The 22,582-nt window shown below is 64.2% G+C and overlaps 1 protein-coding gene across 1 annotated transcript in view; it reads left to right on the top strand.

Moving 5' to 3' along the window:
• The window catches only part of LOC104580506 (phosphoribosylformylglycinamidine synthase), a 60,500-nt gene that overhangs the window by 27,808 nt on the left and 10,110 nt on the right, over positions 1-22,582 (top strand). The window contains 6 exon segments of the mRNA XM_088537613.1: positions 7,507-7,644; positions 7,646-7,669; positions 9,676-9,789; positions 14,194-14,325; positions 16,158-16,388; positions 18,147-18,327. Coding sequence (XP_088393739.1) covers positions 7,507-7,644; positions 7,646-7,669; positions 9,676-9,789; positions 14,194-14,325; positions 16,158-16,388; positions 18,147-18,327 — 820 coding nt within the window.

The following is a 22,582-nucleotide window of genomic DNA, read 5'->3' as shown; positions in this document are numbered from 1 at the left end:
TGAGCACCCATGAGTCCCCTTGGCTCCAGATGCCCCCTTGGCCATGGAGCACCCTTGGGTGCCCTTGAGCACCCATGAGTCCCCTTGACTCCAGATGGCCCCTTGACCATGGAGCACCCTTGGGTGCCCTTGACCCAAGGTAGCCCCTTGACCTTGGAGCACCCTTGGGTGCCCTTGAGCACCCATGAGTCCCCTTGGCTCCGGATGGCCCCTTGACCATGGAGCACCCTTGGGTGCCCTTGAGCACCCATGAGTCCCCTTGACTCCAGATGACCCCTTGGCCATGGAGCACCCTTGGGTGCCCTTGAGCACCCATGAGTCCCCTTGGCTCCTTGACCATGGAGCACCCTTGGGTGCCCTTGACCCAAGGTGGCCCCTTGACCTTGGAGCACCCTTGGGTGCCCTTGAGCACCCATGAGTCCCCTTGGCTCCAGATGGCCCCTTGGCCATGGAGCACCGTTGGGTGTTCTTGAGCACCCATGAGCCCCCTTGGTTCCAGATGGCCCCTTGACCATAGGGCACCCTTGGGTGCCCTTGAGCACCCATGAGTCCCCTTGGCTCCAGATGGCCCCTTGGCCATGGAGCACCCTTGGGTGTCCTTGAGCACCCATGAGTCCCCTTGACTCCACATGGCTCCTTGACCATGGAGCACCCTTGGGTGCCCTTGAGCGCCCATGAGTCCCCTTGACTCCAGATGGCCCCTTGGCCATGGAGCACCCTTGGTGCCCTTGAGCACCCATGAGTCCCCTTGGCTCCAGATGGCCCCTTGACCATGGAGCACCCTTGGGTGCCCTTGAGCACCCATGAGTCCCCTTGACTCCAGATGGCCCCTTGGCCATGGAGCACCCTTGGGTGCCCTTGAGCACCCATGAGTCCCCTTGGCTCCTTGACCATGGAGCACCCTTGGGTGCCCTTGACCCAAGGTGACCCCTTGACCTTGGAGCACCCTTGGGTGCCCTTGAGCACCCATGAGTCCCCTTGACTCCGGATGGCCCCTTGACCTTGGAGCACCCTTGGGTGCTGTGACCCACTGCCCCATGGAGCCCCCATGGGTGCTGTCTCCCTCATTAGATCCCCATGGGTGATGTCCCCATCACTGAGGCACCCTTGGGTGATGTCCCCATCATTGGGGCACCCATGGGTGCTGCCCCTTTATTGGATCCCCCATGGGTGCTCACCCCCCAATGGAGCCCCCATAGATGATGTCCCCATGGGTGCTGACCCCCCAGTGGAGCCCCCATAGATGATGCCCCCATAGATGATGTCCCCATCACCGGGACACCCTTGGGTGCCATCCCCTCACCAGAGCACCCATGGGTGCTGTCACCCCAATGGATCCCCCATGGATGATGTCCCCATCATTGGGGCATCCTTGGGTGTCGTCCCCTCAACGGGGCACCCATGGATGATGTCCCCATTATTGGGGCACCCATGGGTGCTGTCCCCCCAATGGGGCACCCATGGGTGCCATCCCCTCACCGGAGCACCCATGGGTGCTGACCTCCCAATGGAGCCCCCATAGATGATGCCCCCATAGATGATGTCCCCATCACTGGGACACCCTTGGGTGCCGTCCCCTCACCGGAGCACCCATGGGTGCTCTCACCCCAATGGAGCCCCCATAGATGATGTCCCCATGGGTGCTGACCCCCCAATGGAGCCCCCATGGATGATGTCCCCGTTATTGGGGGCACCCTTGGGTGCTGTCCCCGCAATGGGGCACCCTTGGGTGCCCTCCCCTCACCGGAGCACCCATGGGTGCTGTCACCCCAATGGAGCCCCCATAGATGATGTCCCCATGGGTGCTGACCCCCCAGTGGAGCCCCCATAGATGATGTCCCCATAGATGATGTCCCCATCACGGGAGCACCCATAGATGATGTCCCCGTTATTGGGGGCACCCTTGGGTGCCCTCCCCTCACCGGAGCACCCATGGGTGCTGACCCCCCAATGGAGCCCCCATGGATGATGTCCCCGTTATTGGGGGCACCCTTGGGTGCTGTCCCCGCAATGGGGCACCCTTGGGTGCCCTCCCCTCACCGGAGCACCCATGGGTGCTGTCACCCCAATGGAGCCCCCATAGATGATGTCCCCATGGGTGCTGACCCCCCAGTGGAGCCCCCATAGATGATGTCCCCATGGGTGCTGACCTCCCAATGGAGCCCCCATAGATGATGTCCCCATAGATGATGTCCCCATCACGGGGGCACCCATAGATGATGTCCCCGTTATTGGGGGCACCCTTGGGTGCCCTCCCCTCACCGGAGCACCCATGGGTGCTCTCACCCCAATGGAGCCCCCATAGATGATGTCCCCATGGGTGCTGACCCCCCAGTGGAGCCCCCATAGATGATGTCCCCGTTATTGGGGGCACCCTTGGGTGCTGTCCCCGCAATGGGGCACCCTTGGGTGCCCTCCCCTCACCGGAGCACCCATGGGTGCTGACCTCCCAATGGAGCCCCCATAGATGATGTCCCCATAGATGATGTCCCCATCACGGCGGCACCCATAGATGATGTCCCCGTTACTGGGGGCACCCTTGGGTGCCCTCCCCTCACCGGAGCACCCATGGGTGCTGTCACCCCAATGGAGCCCCCATAGATGATGTCCCCATAGATGATGTCCCCATCACGGGAGCACCCATAGATGATGTCCCCGTTATTGGGGGCACCCTTGGGTGCCCTCCCCTCACCGGAGCACCCATGGGTGCTGACCCCCCAATGGAGCCCCCATAGATGATGTCCCCATGGGTGCTGACCCCCCAGTGGAGCCCCCATAGATGATGTCCCCATAGATGATGCCCCCATCACTGGGGCACCCATAGATGATGTCCCCGTTATTGGGGGCACCCTTGGGTGCCCTCCCCTCACCGGAGCACCCATGGGTGCTGACCTCCCAATGGAGCCCCCATAGATGATGTCCCCATAGATGATGTCCCCATCACTGGGGCACCCATAGATGATGTCCCCGTTATTGGGGGCACCCTTGGGTGCCATCCCCTCATCGGGACACCCATAGATGATGTCCCCGTTATTGGGGACACCCTTGGGTGCCCTCCCCTCACCGGAGCACCCATGGGTGCTGACCTCCCAATGGAGCCCCCATAGATGATGTCCCCATAGATGATGTCCCCATCACGGGAGCACCCATAGATGATGTCCCCGTTATTGGGGGCACCCTTGGGTGCCCTCCCCTCACCGGAGCACCCATGGGTGCTGACCTCCCAATGGAGCCCCCATAGATGATGTCCCCATAGATGATGTCCCCATCACTGGGGCACCCATAGATGATGTCCCCGTTATTGGGGGCACCCTTGGGTGCCCTCCCCTCACCGGAGCACCCATGGGTGCTGACCTCCCAATGGAGCCCCCATAGATGATGTCCCCATAGATGATGTCCCCATCACGGGGGCACCCATAGATGATGTCCCCGTTATTGGGGGCACCCTTGGGTGCCCTCCCCTCACCGGAGCACCCATGGGTGCTGACCTCCCAATGGAGCCCCCATAGATGATGTCCCCATAGATGATGTCCCCATCACGGGAGCACCCATAGATGATGTCCCCGTTATTGGGGGCAGCCTTGGGTGCCATCCCCTCACCGGAGCACCCATGGGTGCTGACCCCCCAATGGAGCCCCCATGGATGATGTCCCCGTTATTGGGGGCACCCTTGGGTGCTGTCCCCGCAATGGGGCACCCTTGGGTGCCCTCCCCTCACCGGAGCACCGATGGGTGCTGTCACCCCAATGGATGATGTCCCCATTATTGGGGCACCCATGGGTGCTGTCCCCCCAATGGAGCCCCCATAGATGATGTCCCCGTTATTGGGGGCACCCTTGGGTGCTGTCCCCCCAATGGGGCACCCTTGGGTGCCATCCCCTCACCGGAGCACCCATGGGTGCTGACCTCCCAATGGAGCCCCCATAGATGATGTCCCCATAGATGATGTCCCCATCACGGGAGCACCCATAGATGATGTCCCCGTTATTGGGGGCACCCTTGGGTGCCCTCCCCTCACCGGAGCACCCATGGGTGCTGACCTCCCAATGGAGCCCCCATAGATGATGTCCCCATAGATGATGTCCCCATCACTGGGGCACCCATAGATGATGTCCCCGTTATTGGGGGCACCCTTGGGTGCCATCCCCTCATCGGGACACCCATAGATGATGTCCCCGTTATTGGGGACACCCTTGGGTGCCCTCCCCTCACCGGAGCACCCATGGGTGCTGACCCCCCAATGGAGCCCCCATGGATGATGTCCCCGTTATTGGGGGCACCCTTGGGTGCTGTCCCCCCAATGGGGCACCCTTGGGTGCCCTCCCCTCTTTGGGACACCCATAGATGATGTCCCCATAGATGATGTCCCCATCACGGGAGCACCCATAGATGATGTCCCCGTTATTGGGGGCACCCTTGGGTGCCCTCCCCTCACCGGAGCACCCATGGGTGCTGACCTCCCAATGGAGCCCCCATAGATGATGTCCCCATAGATGATGTCCCCATCACGGGAGCACCCATAGATGATGTCCCCGTTATTGGGGGCACCCTTGGGTGCCCTCCCCTCACCGGGGCACCCATGGGTGCTGACCCCCCAATGGAGCCCCCATAGATGATGTCCCCATAGATGATGCCCCCATCACTGGGGCACCCATAGATGATGTCCCCGTTATTGGGGGCACCCTTGGGTGCCCTCCCCTCACCGGAGCACCCATGGGTGCTGACCCCCCAATGGAGCCCCCATGGATGATGTCCCCGTTATTGGGGGCACCCTTGGGTGCTGTCCCCGCAATGGGGCACCCTTGGGTGCCCTCCCCTCTTTGGGACACCCATAGATGATGTCCCCATAGATGATGTCCCCATCACTGGGGCACCCATAGATGATGTCCCCATTATTGGGGGCACCCTTGGGTGCCCTCCCCTCACCAGGGCACCCATGGGTGCTGCCCCTTCATTGGATCCCCCATGGGTGCTGACCTCCCAATGGAGCCCCCATAGATGATGCCCCCATAGATGATGTCCCCATCACTGGGGCACCCATAGATGATGTCCCCGTTATTGGGGGCACCCTTGGGTGCCCTCCCCTCACCAGGGCACCCATGGGTGCTGCCCCTTCATTGGATCCCCCATGGGTGCTGACCTCCCAATGGAGCCCCCATAGATGATGCCCCCATAGATGATGTCCCCATCACTGGGGCACCCATAGATGATGTCCCCGTTATTGGGGGCACCCTTGGGTGCCATCCCCTCACCGGAGCACCCATGGGTGCTGACCTCCCAATGGAGCCCCCATAGATGATGTCCCCATAGATGATGTCCCCATCACTGGGGCACCCATAGATGATGTCCCCATCACGGGGGCACCCTTGGGTGTCATCCCCTCATCGGGACACCCATAGATGATGTCCCCAGCACTGGATCCCCCATGGGTGCTGACCCCCCAATGGAGCCCCCATGGATGATGTCCCCGTTATTGGGGGCACCCTTGGGTGCTGTCCCCGCAATGGGGCACCCTTGGGTGCCATCCCCTCACCGGAGCACCCATGGGTGCTGACCCCCCAGTGGAGCCCCCATAGATGATGTCCCCATAGATGATGTCCCCATCACAGGAGCACCCATAGATGATGTCCCCGTTATTGGGGGCACCCTTGGGTGCCCTCCCCTCACCGGAGCACCCATGGGTGCTGTCACCCCAATGGAGCCCCCATAGATGATGTCCCCATGGGTGCTGACCCCCCAGTGGAGCCCCCATAGATGATGTCCCCATAGATGATGTCCCCATCACTGGGGCACCCATAGATGATGTCCCCGTTATTGGGGGCACCCTTGGGTGCCCTCCCCTCACCGGAGCACCCATGGGTGCTGACCTCCCAATGGAGCCCCCATAGATGATGTCCCCATAGATGATGTCCCCATCACGGGAGCACCCATAGATGATGTCCCCATTATTGGGGACACCCTTGGGTGCCCTCCCCTCACCGGAGCACCCATGGGTGCTGACCCCCCTATGGAGCCCCCATGGATGATGTCCCCGTTATTGGGGGCACCCTTGGGTGCTGTCCCCGCAATGGGGCACCCTTGGGTGCCATCCCCTCACCGGAGCACCCATGTGTGCTGACCTCCCAATGGAGCCCCCATAGATGATGTCCCCATAGATGATGTCCCCATCACTTGGGCACCCATAGATGATGTCCCCGTTATTGGGGGCACCCTTGGGTGCCCTCCCCTCACCAGGGCACCCATGGGTGCTGCCCCTTCATTGGATCCCCCATGGGTGCTGACCCCCCAATGGAGCCCCCATAGATGATGTCACCATCACTGGGGCACCCATAGATGATGTCCCCATCACGGGGGCACCCTTGGGTGTCATCCCCTCATCGGGACACCCATAGATGATGTCCCCAGCACTGGATCCCCCATGGGTGCTGACCCCCCAATGGAGCCCCCATAGATGATGTCCCCGTTATTGGGGGCACCCTTGGGTGCCCTCCCCTCACCGGAGCACCCATGGGTGCTGACCCCCCAATGGAGCCCCCATGGATGATGTCCCCGTTATTGGGGGCACCCTTGGGTGCTGTCCCCGCAATGGGGCACCCTTGGGTGCCCTCCCCTCACCGGAGCACCCATGGGTGCTGTCACCCCAATGGAGCCCCCATAGATGATGTCCCCATCACTGGGGCACCCATAGATGATGTCCCCACTATGGGGGCACCCTTGGGTGCTGTCCCCGCAATGGGGCACCCTTGGGTGCCCTCCCCTCACCGGAGCACCCATGGGTGCTGTCACCCCAATGGAGCCCCCATAGATGATGTCCCCATAGATGATGTCCCCATCACGGGAGCACCCATAGATGATGTCCCCGTTATTGGGGGCACCCTTGGGTGCCCTCCCCTCACCGGAGCACCCATGGGTGCTGACCCCCCAGTGGAGCCCCCATAGATGATGTCCCCATAGATGATGTCCCCATCACGGGAGCACCCATAGATGATGTCCCCGTTATTGGGGGCACCCTTGGGTGCCCTCCCCTCACCGGAGCACCCATGGGTGCTGACCTCCCAATGGAGCCCCCATAGATGATGTCCCCATAGATGATGTCCCCATCACGGGAGCACCCATAGATGATGTCCCCGTTATTGGGGGCACCCTTGGGTGCCCTCCCCTCACCGGAGCACCCATGGGTGCTGTCACCCCAATGGAGCCCCCATAGATGATGTCCCCATAGATGATGTCCCCATCACGGGAGCACCCATAGACGATGTCCCCGTTATTGGGGGCACCCTTGGGTGCCATCCCCTCACCGGAGCACCCATGGGTGCTGACCTCCCAATGGAGCCCCATAGATGATGTCCCCATAGATGATGTCACCATCACTGGGGCACCCATAGATGATGTCCCCATAGATGATGTCCCCATCACGGGGGCACCCATAGATGATGTCCCCGTTATTGGGGGCACCCTTGGGTGCCCTCCCCTCACCGGAGCACCCATGGGTGCCGCCCCCCCCAGCTGGGTGACCCCACCCTGAGCCTCCTGGAGATCTGGGGGGCCGAGTACCAGGAGTCCAACGCGCTGCTGGTGGCCCCGGCCCGGCTGTCCCCACTGCGGCGCCTGGCCCGGCGCGAGCGATGTCCCCTCTGCGTCGTGGGGGACCGTCACCGGCGACGGGAGGGTAGGGGACAAGGGGGGACGCGGGGGACATGGGGGGATATGGGGGATGTGGGGACATGGGGGATATGGGGACATGGGGGACGTGGGGACATGGGGGGATATGGGGGGACTTGGGGCACATGGGGGATATGGGGGGATATGGGGACATGGGGACATAGGGGATATGGGGACATGGGGGGACATGGGGGGACATGGGGGGATATAGGGGGACATGGGGACATGGGGGATATGGGGACATGGGGGGACATGGGGGATGTGGGGACATGGGGGGACATGGGGGACTTGGGGACATGGGGCATATGGGGGGATATGGGGACATGGGGGGACATCTGGGGACATGGGGGAACATGGGGGCACATGGGGGATATGGGGACATGGGGGGACATGGGGGGGACATGGGGGGACATGGGGACATGGGGGATGTGGGGACATGGGGGGATATGGGGACATGGGGGACGTGGGGACATGGGGGGACTTGGGGCACATGGGGCATATGGGGGGATATGGGGACATGGGGGATGTGAGGGGATATGGGGACATGGGGGGACAAGGGGACATGGGGGGACATGGGGGGACATGGGGGCACAGGGGGGATGTGGGGACATGGGGGGACATGAGGGGACTTGGGGCACATGGGGGATATGGGGGGATATGGGGACATAGGGGGACATGGGGACATGGGGGATATGGGGACATGGGGGGACATGGGGGGACTTGGGGGACATGGGGCATATGGGGGGATATGGGGACATGGGGGATGTGAGGGGATATGGGGACATGGGGGGACATTGGGGACATGGGGGATGTGGGGACATGCGGGGACATGGGGACATGGGGGACATGGGGACATGGGGGGACATGGGGACATGGGGACATGGGGGATGTGGGGACATGGGGGGGATATGGGGGGACATGGGGGATGTGGGGACATGGGGGGACATGGGGACATGGGGGACGTGGGGACATGGGGGGACATGGGGGGACTTGGGGCACATGGGGCATATGGGGGGATATGGGGACATGGGGGATGTGAGGGGATATGGGGACATGGGGGGACATCTGGGGACATGGGGCACATGGGGGACATGGGGGCACATGGGGGGGACATGGGGGGACATGGGGGGACTTGGGGCACATGGGGGATATGGGGGGATATGGGGACATAGGGGATATGGGGACATGGGGGGACATGGGGGACATGGGGGGACATGGGGGGATATAGGGGGACATGGGGGGACATGGGGGATGTGGGAATATGGGGGACATGGGGGGACATGGGGGACGTGGGGACATGGGGGGACATGGGGGGATATAGGGGGACATGGGGACATGGGGGATATGGGGACATGGAGGGACATGGGGGGATATGGGGACATGGGGGGACATGGGGGACGTGGGGACATGGGGGATATGGGGGGACATGGGACATGGGGGGACGTGGGGACATGGGGGGGACATGGGGGGACATGGGGGGACTTGGGGCACATGGGGGATATGGGGACATAGGGGGACATGGGGACATGGGGGATATGGGGACATGGGGGGACATGGGGGGACATGGGGGACATGGGGGGACATGGGGGGACAAGGGGACATGGAGGGACATGGGGGATATGGAGGGACGTGGGGGATGTGGGGACATGGAGAGACAGAGGGGACATGGGGGACATTGGAGGGACATGGGGACATGGAGGGACATGGGGGGACTTGGGGCACATGGGGGATATGGGGGGACATGGGGGGATATGGGGGGATATGGGGACATGGGGGTCACATGGTGGATGTGGGGACATGGGGGGACATTGGGGACATGGGGGGATATGGGGACACTAAGGGGACATGGGGGACATGGGGGGACATTGGAGGGACATGGGGACATTGGGGACATGGGGACATGGGGACATTGGGGACCTGGATGGACATGGGGAAATGGGGGACCTGGAGGGACATGGGGACATTGGGGACATTGGGGACATTGGGGACATGGGGCCCCGCGTGTCCCCGCAGATCGTCTTCGTGGACGACCTGGCGTCCCCCGTGCCCGAGGGGGGGTCCCACGAGGGGCTCCCCACCCCCGTGGACCTGGAGCTCGAGTGGGTGCTGGGCAAGATGCCCCGCAAGGTGACACGGGGCACCCATGGGTGCTGGGGGGGGGACATCAGAGGGGACCCCCCAATGGGGACCGAGACCCCCCATTGGGGACAGGGACCCCCCAATGGCCACAGGGACCCTCCAATGGGGACAGGGACCCCGCTGTGGGGACAGGGACCCCCCAATGGGGACGGGGACCCTCCAATGGGGACAGGGAACTCCCATTGGGGACAGGGACCCCCCAATGGGGACGGGGACCCCCCTGTGGGGACAGGGACCCCCCCAATGGGGACGGGGACCCCCCGTTGGGGACAGGGACCCTCCAGTGGGGACAGGGACCCCCCCAATGAGGACAGGGACCCCCCTGTGGGGACAGGGACCCCCCAATGGGGACAGAGACCCCCCAATGGGGACAGGGACCCTCCTGTGGGGACAGGGACCCTCCAATGGGGACGGGGACACCCCATTGGGGACAGGGACCTCCCATTGGGGACGGGGACCCTCCAATGGGGACAGAGACCCCCCATTGGGGACAGGGACCCCCCAATGGCCACAGGGACCCTCCAATGGGGACAGGGACCCCCCTGTGGGGACAGGGACCCCCCAATGGGGACAGAGACCCCCCATTGGGTACAGAGGCCCCCCAATGGCCACAGGGACCCCCCATTGGGGACAGGGACCCTCCAATGGGGACGGGGACCCCCCAATGGGATCAGGGACCCCCCTGTGGGGACAGGGACCCCCCCATTGGGGACAGAGACCCCCCCAATGAGGACAGGGACCCCCCTGTGGGGACAGGGACCCCCCAATGGGGACAGAGACCCCCCAATGGGGACAGGGACCCTCCAATGGGGACGGGGACCCCCCATTGGGGACAGGGACCTCCCAATGGGATCAGGGACCCCCCATTGGGGACAAGGACCCCCCTGTGGGGACAAGGACCCTCCATTGGGGACAGGGACCTCCCAATGGGGACAGGGACCCTCCAATGAGGACAGGGACCCCCCAATGGGGACAGAGACCCCCCATTGGGGACAGGGACCCCCCAATGGGGACGAGGACCCTCCAATGGGGACGGGGACCCCCCTGTGGGGACAGGGACCTCCCATTGGGGACAGAGACCCCCCCAATGGGGACAGGGACCCCCCTGTGGGGACAGGGACCCTCCAATGGGGACGGGGACCCCCCATTGGGGACAGAGACCCCCCATTGGGGACAGGGACCCCCATTGGGGACAGGGACCTCCCGATGGGGACAGAGACCCCCCATTGGGGACAGGGACCCCCCAATGGGGACAGGGACCCCCCAATGGGATCAGGGACCCTCCAATGGGGACGGGGACCCCCCTGTGGGGACAGGGACCTCCCATTGGGGACAGAGACCCCCCTGTGGGGACGGGGACCCTCCAATGGGGATGGGGACCCCCCTGTGGGGACAGGGACCCCCCGGTGGGAGGAGGGACCCCCCTCTGGTGACATCGGGTTTGGGGAGGGGACCTTGGGGGCCACCCTTGGGTGACAACAGGGCCCCCCCCACCCATTTGGGGACCCCAAGGGACATTTGGGGACCCACCAATAGGGCGACCTCCGGGCTCCCAGAACCGCCATTTATGGGGACACCCCAATTTTGGGGACACCCCAGTTTTGGGGACACCCCCACCCATGGGTGCCCCCCGCACGTTCCTGCCACTCTAGGGTGCTCCAACCTTGGGGACCTTCAGTTGTGGCCACCTTGGGTCCCCCGTGTTCGCCAAGACCCCAGGTTTGGGTGTCCCGTTGGGCCACCCCATGGGTGCCCCCAGCAGCACCCATGGGTGCTCACCCTTGGGTGCCCCCCAGAGGTTCTGGGGTGTCCCAAACATGGGGGCCTTTGAGTTCTGGCCACCTTGGGTCCCCAATACCCCAAACTTGGGTGTCCCAATGGGCCACCCCATGGGTGCCCCCAGCAGCACCCATGGGTGCTCACCCTTGGGTGCCCCCCAGGGGTTCTAGGGTGCCCCAAAGATGGGGGGACTTTGAATTCTGGCCACCTTGGGTCCCCAATACCCCAAACTTGGGTGTCGTCTTGTCCCGTTGGGCCACCCCATGGGTGCCCCCAGCAGCACCCATGGGTGCTCACCCTTGGGTGCCCCCCAAGAGTTCCTGATTGTCTAGGGACCTCTATTCTTGGAGACCTTGAGTTCTGGCCACCTTGGGTCCCCAATACCCCAAACTTGGGTGTCCCAATGGGCCACCCCATGGGTGCCCCCCATGAGCACCCATGGGTGCTCACCCTTGGGTGCCCCCCAGGGGTTCTAGGGTGCCCCAAGCATGGGGAGACTTTGAGTTCTGGCCACCTTGGGTCCCCAATACCCCAAACTTGGGTGTCGTCTTGTCTCGCTGGGCCACCCCATGGGTGCCCCCCTCCAGCACCCATGGGTGCTCACCCTTGGGTGCCCCCCAAGGGTTCTAGGGTGTCCCAAACATGGGGACCTTGGCCACCTTGGGTCCCCAATACCCCAAACTTGGGTGTCGTCTTGTCCCGTTGGGCCACCCCATGGGTGTCCCCAGCAGCACCCATGGGTGCTCACCCTTGGGTGCCCCCCACGGGTTCTAAGGTGTCCCAAACATGGGGACCTTGGCCACCTTGGGTCCCCAATACCCCAAACTTGGGTGTCGTCTTGTCCCGTTGGGCCACCCCATGGGTGCCCCCCTCCAGCACCCATGGGTGCTCACCCTTGGGTGTCCCCCAGGGGTTCATGATTGTCTAGGGACCTCTATATTTGGGGTCTAGAGGCCACCTTGGGTCCCCAATACCCCAAACTTGGGTGTCGTCTTGTCTCGTTGGGTCACCCCATGGGTGCCCCCATGAGCACCCGTGGGTGCTCACCCTTGGGTGCCCCCACCCCAGAAGTTCTAAGGTGTCCCAAACATGGGGGGACCTTGAGTTCTGGCCACCTTGTGTCACCCATGTTCTCCAAGACATGTTTGGGTGTCCCATTGGGGCACTCCATGGATGCCCCCAGCAGCACCCATGGGTGCTCACCCTTGGGTGCCCCCCAGGGGTTCTAGGGTGCCCCAAACATGGGGGGACCTTGAGTTCTGGCCACCTTGTGTCCCCCATGTTCTCCAAGACCCCAAGTTTGGGTGTCCCGTTGGGCCACTCCATGGGTGCCCCCAGCAGCACCCATGGGTGCTCACCCTTGGGTGCCCCCCAAGAGTTCATGATTGTCTAGGGACCTCTATACTCGGAGATCTTCAGTTGTGGCCATCTTGGGTCCCCAATATCCCAAGCTTGGGTGTCCCATTGGGCCACCCCATGGGTGCCCCCACCAGCACCCATGGGTGCTCACCCTTGGGTGCCCCCCAGGCGTTCTAGGGTGCCCCAAACATGGGGGGACCTTGAGTTCCGGCCACCTTGTGTCCCCCATGTTCTCCAAGACCCCAAACTTGGGTGTCGTCTTGTCTCGCTGGGCCACCCCATGGGTGCCCCCACCAGCACCCATGGGTGCTCACCCTTGGGTGCCCGCAGGAGTTCATGATTGTCTACGGAGCTCTATACTTGGAGACCTTGAGTTCTGGCCACCTTGGGTCCCCAATACCCCAAACTTGGGTGTCCCAATGGGCCACCCCATGGTTGCCCCCCTCCAGCACCCATGGGTGCTCACCCTTGGGTGCCCCCCAGAGGTTCTGGGGTGTCCCAAACATGGGGGCCTTTGAGTTCTGGCCACCTTGGGTCCCCAATACCCCAAACTTGGGTGTCCCGTTGGGCCACCCCATGGGTGCCCCCCATGAGCACCCATGGGTGCTCACCCTTGGGTGCCCCCCAAGAGTTCCTGATTGTCTGGGGACCTCTATACTTGGAGACCTTGAGTTCTGGCCACCTTGGGTCCCCAATACCCCAAACTTGGGTGTCCCGTTGGGCCACCCCATGGGTGCCCCCCATGAGCACCCATGGGTGCTCACCCTTGGGTGCCCCCCAAGAGTTCCTGATTGTCTGGGGACCTCTATACTTGGAGACCTTGAGTTCTGGCCACCTTGGGTCCCCAATACCCCAAACTTGGGTGTCGTCTTGTCCCGTTGGGCCGCCCCATGGGTGCCCCCATGAGCACCCATGGGTGCTCACCCTTGGGTGCCCGCAGGAGTTCATGATTGTCTACGGAGCTCTATACTTGGAGACCTTGAGTTCTGGCCACCTTGGGTCCCCAATACCCCAAACTTGGGTGTCCCAATGGGCCACCCCATGGGTGTCCCCATCAGCACCCATGGGTGCTCACCCTTGGGTGCCCCCCAGGGGTTCTAGGGTGCCCCAAACATGGGGGGACCTTGAGTTCCGGCCACCTTGTGTCCCCCATGTTCTCCAAGACCCCAAACTTGGGTGTCGTCTTGTCCCGTTGGGCCGCCCCATGGGTGCCCCCATGAGCACCCATGGGTGCTCACCCTTGGGTGCCCGCAGGAGTTCGCGCTGCAGCGGAAGCCCCCGGAGCTCCTCCCTCTGCGGCTGCCCCCGGGGCTCTCGGTGCGCCAGGCCCTGGACCGGGTGCTGCGTCTCCCCGCCGTGGCCAGCAAGCGCTACCTCACCAACAAGGTAGGGGCACCCATGGGTGCCACCACCACCCACCCCGTGACCTCCCCGGGGTCCCCTCATGTGGCCTTGAGAGGCTTCGGTGGCCTCGAGGGTCTCGTGTTTGAGATGGGGCCTCCATCTGCAGTGGGGCCTCCGTGGCCACCACCTCCTTCATGGCCACCAGGTCATGGTCACCATGTCATGGCCACCATCTCCATGATGGCCTCCATCTCCACCATGGCCACCATGGCCACCAAGTCATGGCCACCTCCATGGTGGTCTCCATCTCCACCATGGCCGCCAATGTCATGGCCACCATCTCCACCATGGCCACCAAGCCATGGCCTCCATGTCCCCATGGTCATGGCCTCCGTCTCCACCATGGCCTCAATGTCTACCATGTCCACCATGGCCACCATGGCCACCATGTCATGGCCTCCATGGCCACCATGGCCACCAAGCCATGGCTTCCATCTCCATTCTGGCCACCATGGCCTCCATCTCCACCATGGCCTCCATCTCCACCATGTCCTCCATGTCCACCATGGCCACCAAGTCATGGCCTCCATCTCCACCATGTCCTCCATCTCCACCATGGCCACCAAGTCATGGCCTCCATCTCCATGATGGCCACCAAGTCATGGCCTCCATGGCCACCATGTACACTATGGCTACCATGTCATGGCCTCCATCTCCACCATGTCCTCCATCTCCACCATGGCCACCAAGTCATGGCCTCCATCTCCATTCTGGCCACCATGGCCTCCATCTCCACCATGGCCTCCATCTCCACCATGGCTTCTGTGTCCACCATCTCCACCATGTCCACCGAGTCATGGCCTCCATCTCCACCATGGCCTCTGTGTCCACCATGGCCACCAAGTCATGGCCATGGCCTCCATCTCCATCATGGCCTCCATGTCCACCATGGCCACCATGGCCTCTATCTCCACCATGACCTCCATCTTCACCATGGCCACCAAGTCATGGCCTCCCTCTCCATTCTGGCCACCATGGCCACCAAGGCCACCAAGTCATGGCCTCCATCTCCATTCTGGCCACCATGGCCACCAAGTCATGGTCTCCATGTCCACCATGGCCTCCCATGTCCATTCTGGACACCCTGGCCACCAAGGCCACCAAGTCATGGCCTCCATCTCCATTCTGGCCACCATGGCCACCAAGTCATGGTCGCCATGTCCACCATGTCCTCCATGTCCACCCTGGCCACCATGGCCACCAAGTCACGGCCTCCATCTCCACCATGGCCTCCATCTCCACCATGGCTCCGTGTCCATCATCTCCACCATGGCCACCAAATCATGGCCTCCATCTCCACCATGTCCTCCATCTCCACCATGGCCACCAAGTCATGGTCTCCATGTCCACCATGGCCACCATGGCCACCATGTCGTGGCCTCCATGTCCACCATGGCCTCCATGTCCACCATGGCCACCATCTCCACCATGGCCACCATGTCATGACCTCCATCTCCACCATGGCCTCCATGTCCACCATGGCCACCAAGTCATGGCCTCAATGTCTACCATGGCCACCAAGTCATGGCCTCCATCTCCATTCTGGGTACCATGGCCTCCATGTCCACCATGGCCACCAAGTCATGGCCTCCATCTCCACCATGGCCACCAAGTCATGGCCTCAATGTCTACCATGTCCACCAAGCCATGGCCTCCATCTCCACCATGGCCTCTATCTCCACCATGTCCTGCCCTCCACCTCCAAAGCACCCACCAATCCCCACCCACCTCCTCCCAGGCTCCTCCCCCTCCATGTCCCCATCCTCTCAACATGTCCCCGTCCCCCTCAACGTGTCCCCTCCTCGTGTCCCCAGGTGGACCGCTCGGTGACGGGCCTGGTGGCCCAGCAGCAGTGCGTGGGTCCCCTGCACACCCCGTTGGCCGACGTGGCCGTGGTGGCCCTGTCCCACTTCGACGTCGTGGGGGCGGCCACCGCGCTGGGCGAGCAGCCAATCAAGGGCCTCCTGGACCCGGCCGCCGGCGCCCGATTGGCTCTCACCGAGGCCCTCACCAACCTGGTCTTCGCCCGCGTCACCGACCTCCGCGTGAGTCCCCTTTGGGGACAAGGGGACATGGGAGGGGACATGGGGGTGGCCGTGTCCCCCTCTGTCCCCTCCATGTCCTCTCTGGTGACATTTGGGTCCCCATGTCCCTGTGTCCCCGTTTGCTTTGGTCCTCTTGGCCCCATGTCCCTCGTGTCCCCCCATGTCCCCCATGTCCCCGTGTCCCCCCCCAATGTCCCCCATGACCCCCCATGTCCCCCACGTTCCCCCCATGTCCCCCCATGTCCCCCATGTCCCCATGTTCCCTCATATCCCTCATGTCCCCCATGTCCCCCACGTCCCCCACAATGTCCCCATGTTCCCCATGTCCCCACATCCCTCCAATGTCCCTCCATGTCCCCCATGTCCCCCATGTCCCCATGTCCCTCCATGTTCCTATGTGTCCCCCATGTCCCCACATTCCCCCATGTCCCTCCATGTCCCCATGTCCCTCCATATCCCCCATGTCCCCAATGTCCCCATGTCCCTCCATGTCCCTATGTGTCCCCCATGTCCCCATGTCCCCCGTGTCCCCCCATGTCCCCACGTACCCCCCAATGTCCCCCATATCCCCCATGTCCCCAATGTCCCTGTGTCCCCATGTCCCCCATGTCCCCCATGTCCTTCCATATCCCCCATATCCCCCATGTCCCCATGTCCCCACGTCCCCCGCAATGTCCCCAATGTCCCCATATCCCCCATGTCCCTCATGTTCCCTCCATGTCCTCCCAATGTCCCCATGTCCCCCACGTTCCCCCCATGTCCCCCATATCCCCCATGTCCTCAATGTCCTCATGTCCCCACGTCTCCCCCAATGTCCCCATGTCCCTCCATGTCCTCCCAATGTCCCCATGTCCCCATGTCCCCCCATGTCCCCCCATATCCCCCACATCCCCCGCAATGTCCCCCACGTCCCCCGCAATGTCCCCATGTCCCCCAATGTCCCCAATGTCCCCATGTCCCCATGTCCCCACATCCCCCCCAATGTCCCTGATGTCCCCCATGTCCCCAATGTCCCTGATGTCCCCGATGTCCCCGTGTCCCCAATGTCCCCCACATCTTCCCCACTGTCCCCAATGTCCCCGAAGTCCCCGTGTCCCCAATGTCCCCATGTCCCCCACGTTCCCCCCATGTCCCCCATGTCCCCGATGTCCCCCCATGTCCCCCGTGTCCCGCATGTCTCCATGTCCCCAATATCCCCCATGTCCCTCCATATCCCCCAATGTCCCCAATATCCCAATGTCCCCCACATTCCCCCCCAATGTCCCCACTGTCCCCAATGTCCCCAATGTCCCCGATGTCCCCGCAGGACATCATCCCCATTGTCCCCAATGTCCCCAATGTCCCCAATGTCCCCGTGTCCCCATGTCCCCACATCCCCCCCAATGTCCCTGATGTCCCCGATGTCCCCGTGTCCCCAACGTCCCCCACATCTCCCCCAATGTCCCCAATGTCCCCATGTCCCCACATCCCCCCCAATGTCCCTGATGTCCCCGATGTCCCCGTGTCCCCAATGTCCCCATGTCCCCCACGTTCCCCCCATGTCCCCCATGTCCCCGATGTCCCCCCATGTCCCCCGTGTCCCGCATGTCTCCATGTCCCCAATATCCCCCATGTCCCTCCATATCCCCCAATGTCCCCAATATCCCAATGTCCCCCACATCTCCCCCAATGTCCCCATGTCCCCAATGTCCCCAATGTCCCCAATGTCCCTGATGTCCCCGTGTCCCCAATGTCCCCAATGTCCCCGTGTCCCCGCAGGACGTCAAGTGCTCGGGGAACTGGATGTGGGGCTCCAAGGCGGGCGCCGAGGGGGCCGCCCTGGCCGTGGCCTGCGGTGGCCTCTGCGCCCTCATGGGTGCCCTGGGGGTGGCCCTGGACGGGGGCAAGGACTCGCTCAGCATGGCGGCCCGCGTGGGCGACGGCGTCGTGCTGGCGCCCGGTGAGCACCCAAGGGTGCTGGGGGGGCACCCAAGGGTGGTGGGGGGCACCCGTGGGTGCTGGGGAGGTGACACGGAGAGTCCCTGGGTGATGCTGCAATGGGGGCACCCATGGGTGGTGGCGCCCGGTGAGCACCGAAGGGTGCTGGGGCGCACCCAAGGGTGGTGGGGGGGTCGTGGGGGTGTTCCTGGGTGATGCTGCAATGGGGGGCACCCAAGGGTGCTGGGTGGGTGGATGGGGGCTGATGGAAGGGGTTGCAATGGGGGCACCCATGGGTGCTGGGGGGTGGGGGGGGGGGTCCCTGGGTGATGGGGGCACCCATGGGTGGTGGGTGGGTGGATGGGGGCTGATGGAAGGGGTTGCAATGGGGGCACCCATGGGTGGCGGGGGGTGACATGGGGGTGTCCCTGGGTGATGCTTCAATGGGGGCACCCATGGGTGCTGGCGCCCGGTGAGCACCCAAGGGTGCTGGGGGGCACCCATGGGTGGTGGAGTCACCCATGGGTGCTGGGGAGGTGACACGGAGAGTCCCTGGGTGATGCTGCAATGGGGGCACCCATGGGTGGTGGCTGATGGAAGGGGTTGCAATGGGGGCACCCATGGGTGCTGGCGCCCGGTGAGCACCCAAGGGTGCTGGGGGGCACCCATGGGTGGTGGAGTCACCCATGGGTGGTGGGTGGATGGGGGCTGATGGAAGGGGTTGCAATGGGGGCACCCGTGGGTGCTGGGGGGGACCCATGGGTGGTGGGGGGCACCCATGGGTGCTGGGGGGGACGTGGGGGTGTCCCTGGGTGATGCTGCAATGAGGGCACCCATGGGTGGTGGGGGCACCCGTGGGTGCTGATGGAAGGGGTTGCCATGGGGGCACTCGTGGGTGCTGGCGCCCAGTGAGCACCCAAGGATGCTGGGGGGCACCCATGGGTGCTGGGGGGGGTGACACGGGGGTGTCCCTGGGTGATGCTGCAATGGGGGGGGCACCCATGGGTGCTGATGGAAGGGGTTGCAGTGGGGGCACCCATGAGTGCTGGGGGGCACCCATGGGTGCTGGGGGGGTGACACGGGGGTGTCCCTGGGTGATGCTGCAATGGGGGGGGCACCCATGGGTGCTGATGGAAGGGGTTGCAGTGGGGGCACCCATGAGTGCTGGGGGGCACCCATGGGTGCTGGGGGGGTGACACGGGGGTGTCCCTGGGTGATGCTGCAATGGGGGGGGCACCCATGGGTGCTGATGGAAGGGGTTGCAATGGGGGCACCCATGGGTGCTGGGGGGGTGCTGGGGCACACATGGGAGCGTCCCTGGGTGATGCTGCAATGGGGGCACCCATGGGTGCTGGTGCCCACTGAGCACCCGCAGGGGCTGGGGGGGCACCCAAGGGTGCTGGGGGGGTGACATGGGGGTGTCCCTGGTTGATGCTGTAAGGGGGGCACCCATGGGTGCTGGGGGGCACCCGGGGATGCTGGGGGGGCACCCAAGGGTGCTGGGGGGGACGTGGGAGCATCCCTGGGCGATGGGGGCACCCATGGGTGCTGATGGAAGGGGTTGCAATGGGGGCACCCATGGGTGCTGGCGCCCGGTGAGCACCCGTGGGTGCTGGGGGGGCACCCAAGGGTGGTGGGGGGCACCCATGGGTGCTGGGGGGGACATGGGGGTGTCCCTGGGTGATGCTGCAATGGGGGCACCCATGGATGCTGGCGCCCGGTGAGCACCCAAGGATGCTGGGGGGCACCCAAGGGTGCTGGGTGGATGGGGGCTGATGGAAGGGGTTGCAATGGGGGCACCCATGGGTGCTGGGGGAGACATGGGAGCCTCCCTGGGTGATGCTGCAATGGGGGCACCCATGGGTGCTGGCGCCTGGTGAGCACCCAAGGATGCTGGGGGGGCACCCAAGGGTGGTGGGGGGCACCCAAGGGTGCTGGGTGGATGGGGGCTGATGGAAGGGGTTGCAATGGGGGCACCCATGGGTGCTGGGGGAGACATGGGAGCCTCCCTGGGTGATGCTTCAATGGGGGCACCCATGGGTGCTGGGACGCCAGGGGGCACCCATGGGTGCTGGGGGGGACATGGGTGCTGGGGGGGACGTGGGAGCATCCCTGGGCGATGGGGGCACCCATGGGTGCTGATGGAAGGGGTTGCAATGGGGGCACCCATGGGTGCTGGCGCCCGGTGAGCACCCAAGGGTGCTGGGGGACACCCGTGGGTGGTGAGGGCCACCCATGGGTGGTGGGTGGATGGGGGTTGATGGAAGGGGTTGCAATGGGGGCACCCATGGGTGCTGGGGAGGTGACACGGAGAGTCCCTGGGTGATGCTGCAATGGGGGCACCCATGGGTGGTGGCTGATGGAAGGGGTTGCAATGGGGGCACCCATGGGTGCTGGCGCCCGGTGAGCACCCAAGGGTGCTGGGGGGCACCCATGGGTGGTGGGGGGCACCCGTGGGTGGTGGGGGCACCCATGGGTGGTGGGTGGGTGGATGGGGGCTGATGGAAGGGGTTGCAATGGGGGCACCCATGGGTGCTGGGGGAGACATGGGAGCCTCCCTGGGTGATGCTTCAATGGGGGCACCCATGGGTGCTGGCGCCTGGTGAGCACCCAAGGATGCTGGGGGGGCACCCAAGGGTGCTGGGGGGGACGTGGGAGCATCCCTGGGCGATGGGGGCACCCATGGGTGCTGATGGAAGGGGTTGCAATGGGGGCACCCATGGGTGCTGGCGCCCGGTGAGCACCCAAGGGTGCTGGGGGACACCCGTGGGTGGTGAGGGCCACCCATGGGTGGTGGGTGGATGGGGGTTGATGGAAGGGGTTGCAATGGGGGCACCCATGGGTGCTGGGGAGGTGACACGGAGAGTCCCTGGGTGATGCTGCAATGGGGGCACCCATGGGTGGTGGCTGATGGAAGGGTTGCAATGGGGGCACCCATGGGTGCTGGCGCCCGGTGAGCACCCAAGGGTGCTGGGGGGCACCCAAGGGTGGTGGGTAGATGGTGGCTGATGGAAGTGGTTGCAATGGGGGCACCCATGGGTGGAGGGTGATGGAAGGGGTTGCAATGGGGGCACCCATGGGTGCTGGGGGGGATGTGGGGGTGCTGGGGGGCACCCAGGGGTGCTGGGGGGGTGACACAGGAGCATCCCTGGGTGATGGGGGGGCACCCATGGGTGCTGGAGGGGGACGTGGGTGCTGGGGGGGACCCATGGGTGGTGGGTGGGTGGGGGGGGGCTGATGGAAAGGGTTGCAATGGGGGCACCCGTGGGTGCTGGGGGGGGACCCATGGGTGGTGGGGGGCACCCATGGGTGCTGGGGGGGACGTGGGGGTGTCCCCTGGGTGATGCTGCAATGAGGGCACCCATGGGTGGTGGGGGCACCCGTGGGTGCTGATGGAAGGGGTTGCCATGGGGGCACTCGTGGGTGCTGGCGCCCGGTGAGCACCCAAGGGTGCTGGGGGGCACCCATGGGTCTGGGGGGGTGACACGGGGGTGTCCCTGGGTGATGCTGCAATGGGGGGGCACCCATGGGTGTTGATGGAAGGGATTGCAATGGGGGCACCCATGGGTGCTGGGGGGGGGACATGGGGTGTCCCTGGGTGATGCTGCAATGGGGGCACCCATGGGTGCTGATGGAAGGGGTTGCAATGGGGGCACCCATGGGTGCTGGGGGACACATGGGAGTGTCCCTGGGTGATGCTGCAATGGGGGCACCCATGGGTGCTGGTGCCCACTGAGCACCCGCAGGGGCTGGGGGGGCACCCAAGGGTGCTGGGGGGTGACATGGGGGGTGTCCCTGGGTGATGCTGCAATGGAGGGCACCCATGGGTGCTGGGGGGACCCGGGGTGCTGGGGGGCACCCAGGGGTGCTGGGGAGGACATTCGAGTGTCCCTGGGTGATGGGGGCACCCATGGGTGCTGATGAAAGGGGTTGCAATGGGGGCACCCATTGGGTGCTGGCTGATGGAAGGGATTGCAATGGGGGCACCCATGGGTGCTGCAAGGCGGCGGGGGGCACTCATGGGTGCTGGGGGGTGACACGGGAGAGTCCCTGGGTGATGCTGCAATGGGGGCACCCATGGGTGCTGGTGGGGACATGGGAGTGTCCTTATGCTTCAATAGGGGCACCCATGGGTGCTGGGGGGCACCCATGGGTGCTGGAGGGTGACATGGGAGCATCCCTGGGTGATGCTGCAATGGGGGCACCCATGGGTGGTGGCTGATGGAAGGGGTTGCAATGGGATCACCCATGGGTGCTGCAAGGCGGCGGGGGGCACC

This window comes from Tinamus guttatus, unplaced genomic scaffold, assembly GCF_059628265.1.
Source record: "Tinamus guttatus ecotype Peru unplaced genomic scaffold, ASM5962826v1 Tinamus_guttatus_pri_ptg000825l, whole genome shotgun sequence".
NCBI lineage: Eukaryota > Metazoa > Chordata > Aves > Tinamiformes > Tinamidae > Tinamus > Tinamus guttatus.
Note: the sequence above shows the minus strand (reverse complement) of the source record. Positions and strands in the feature narration are given on the sequence as shown.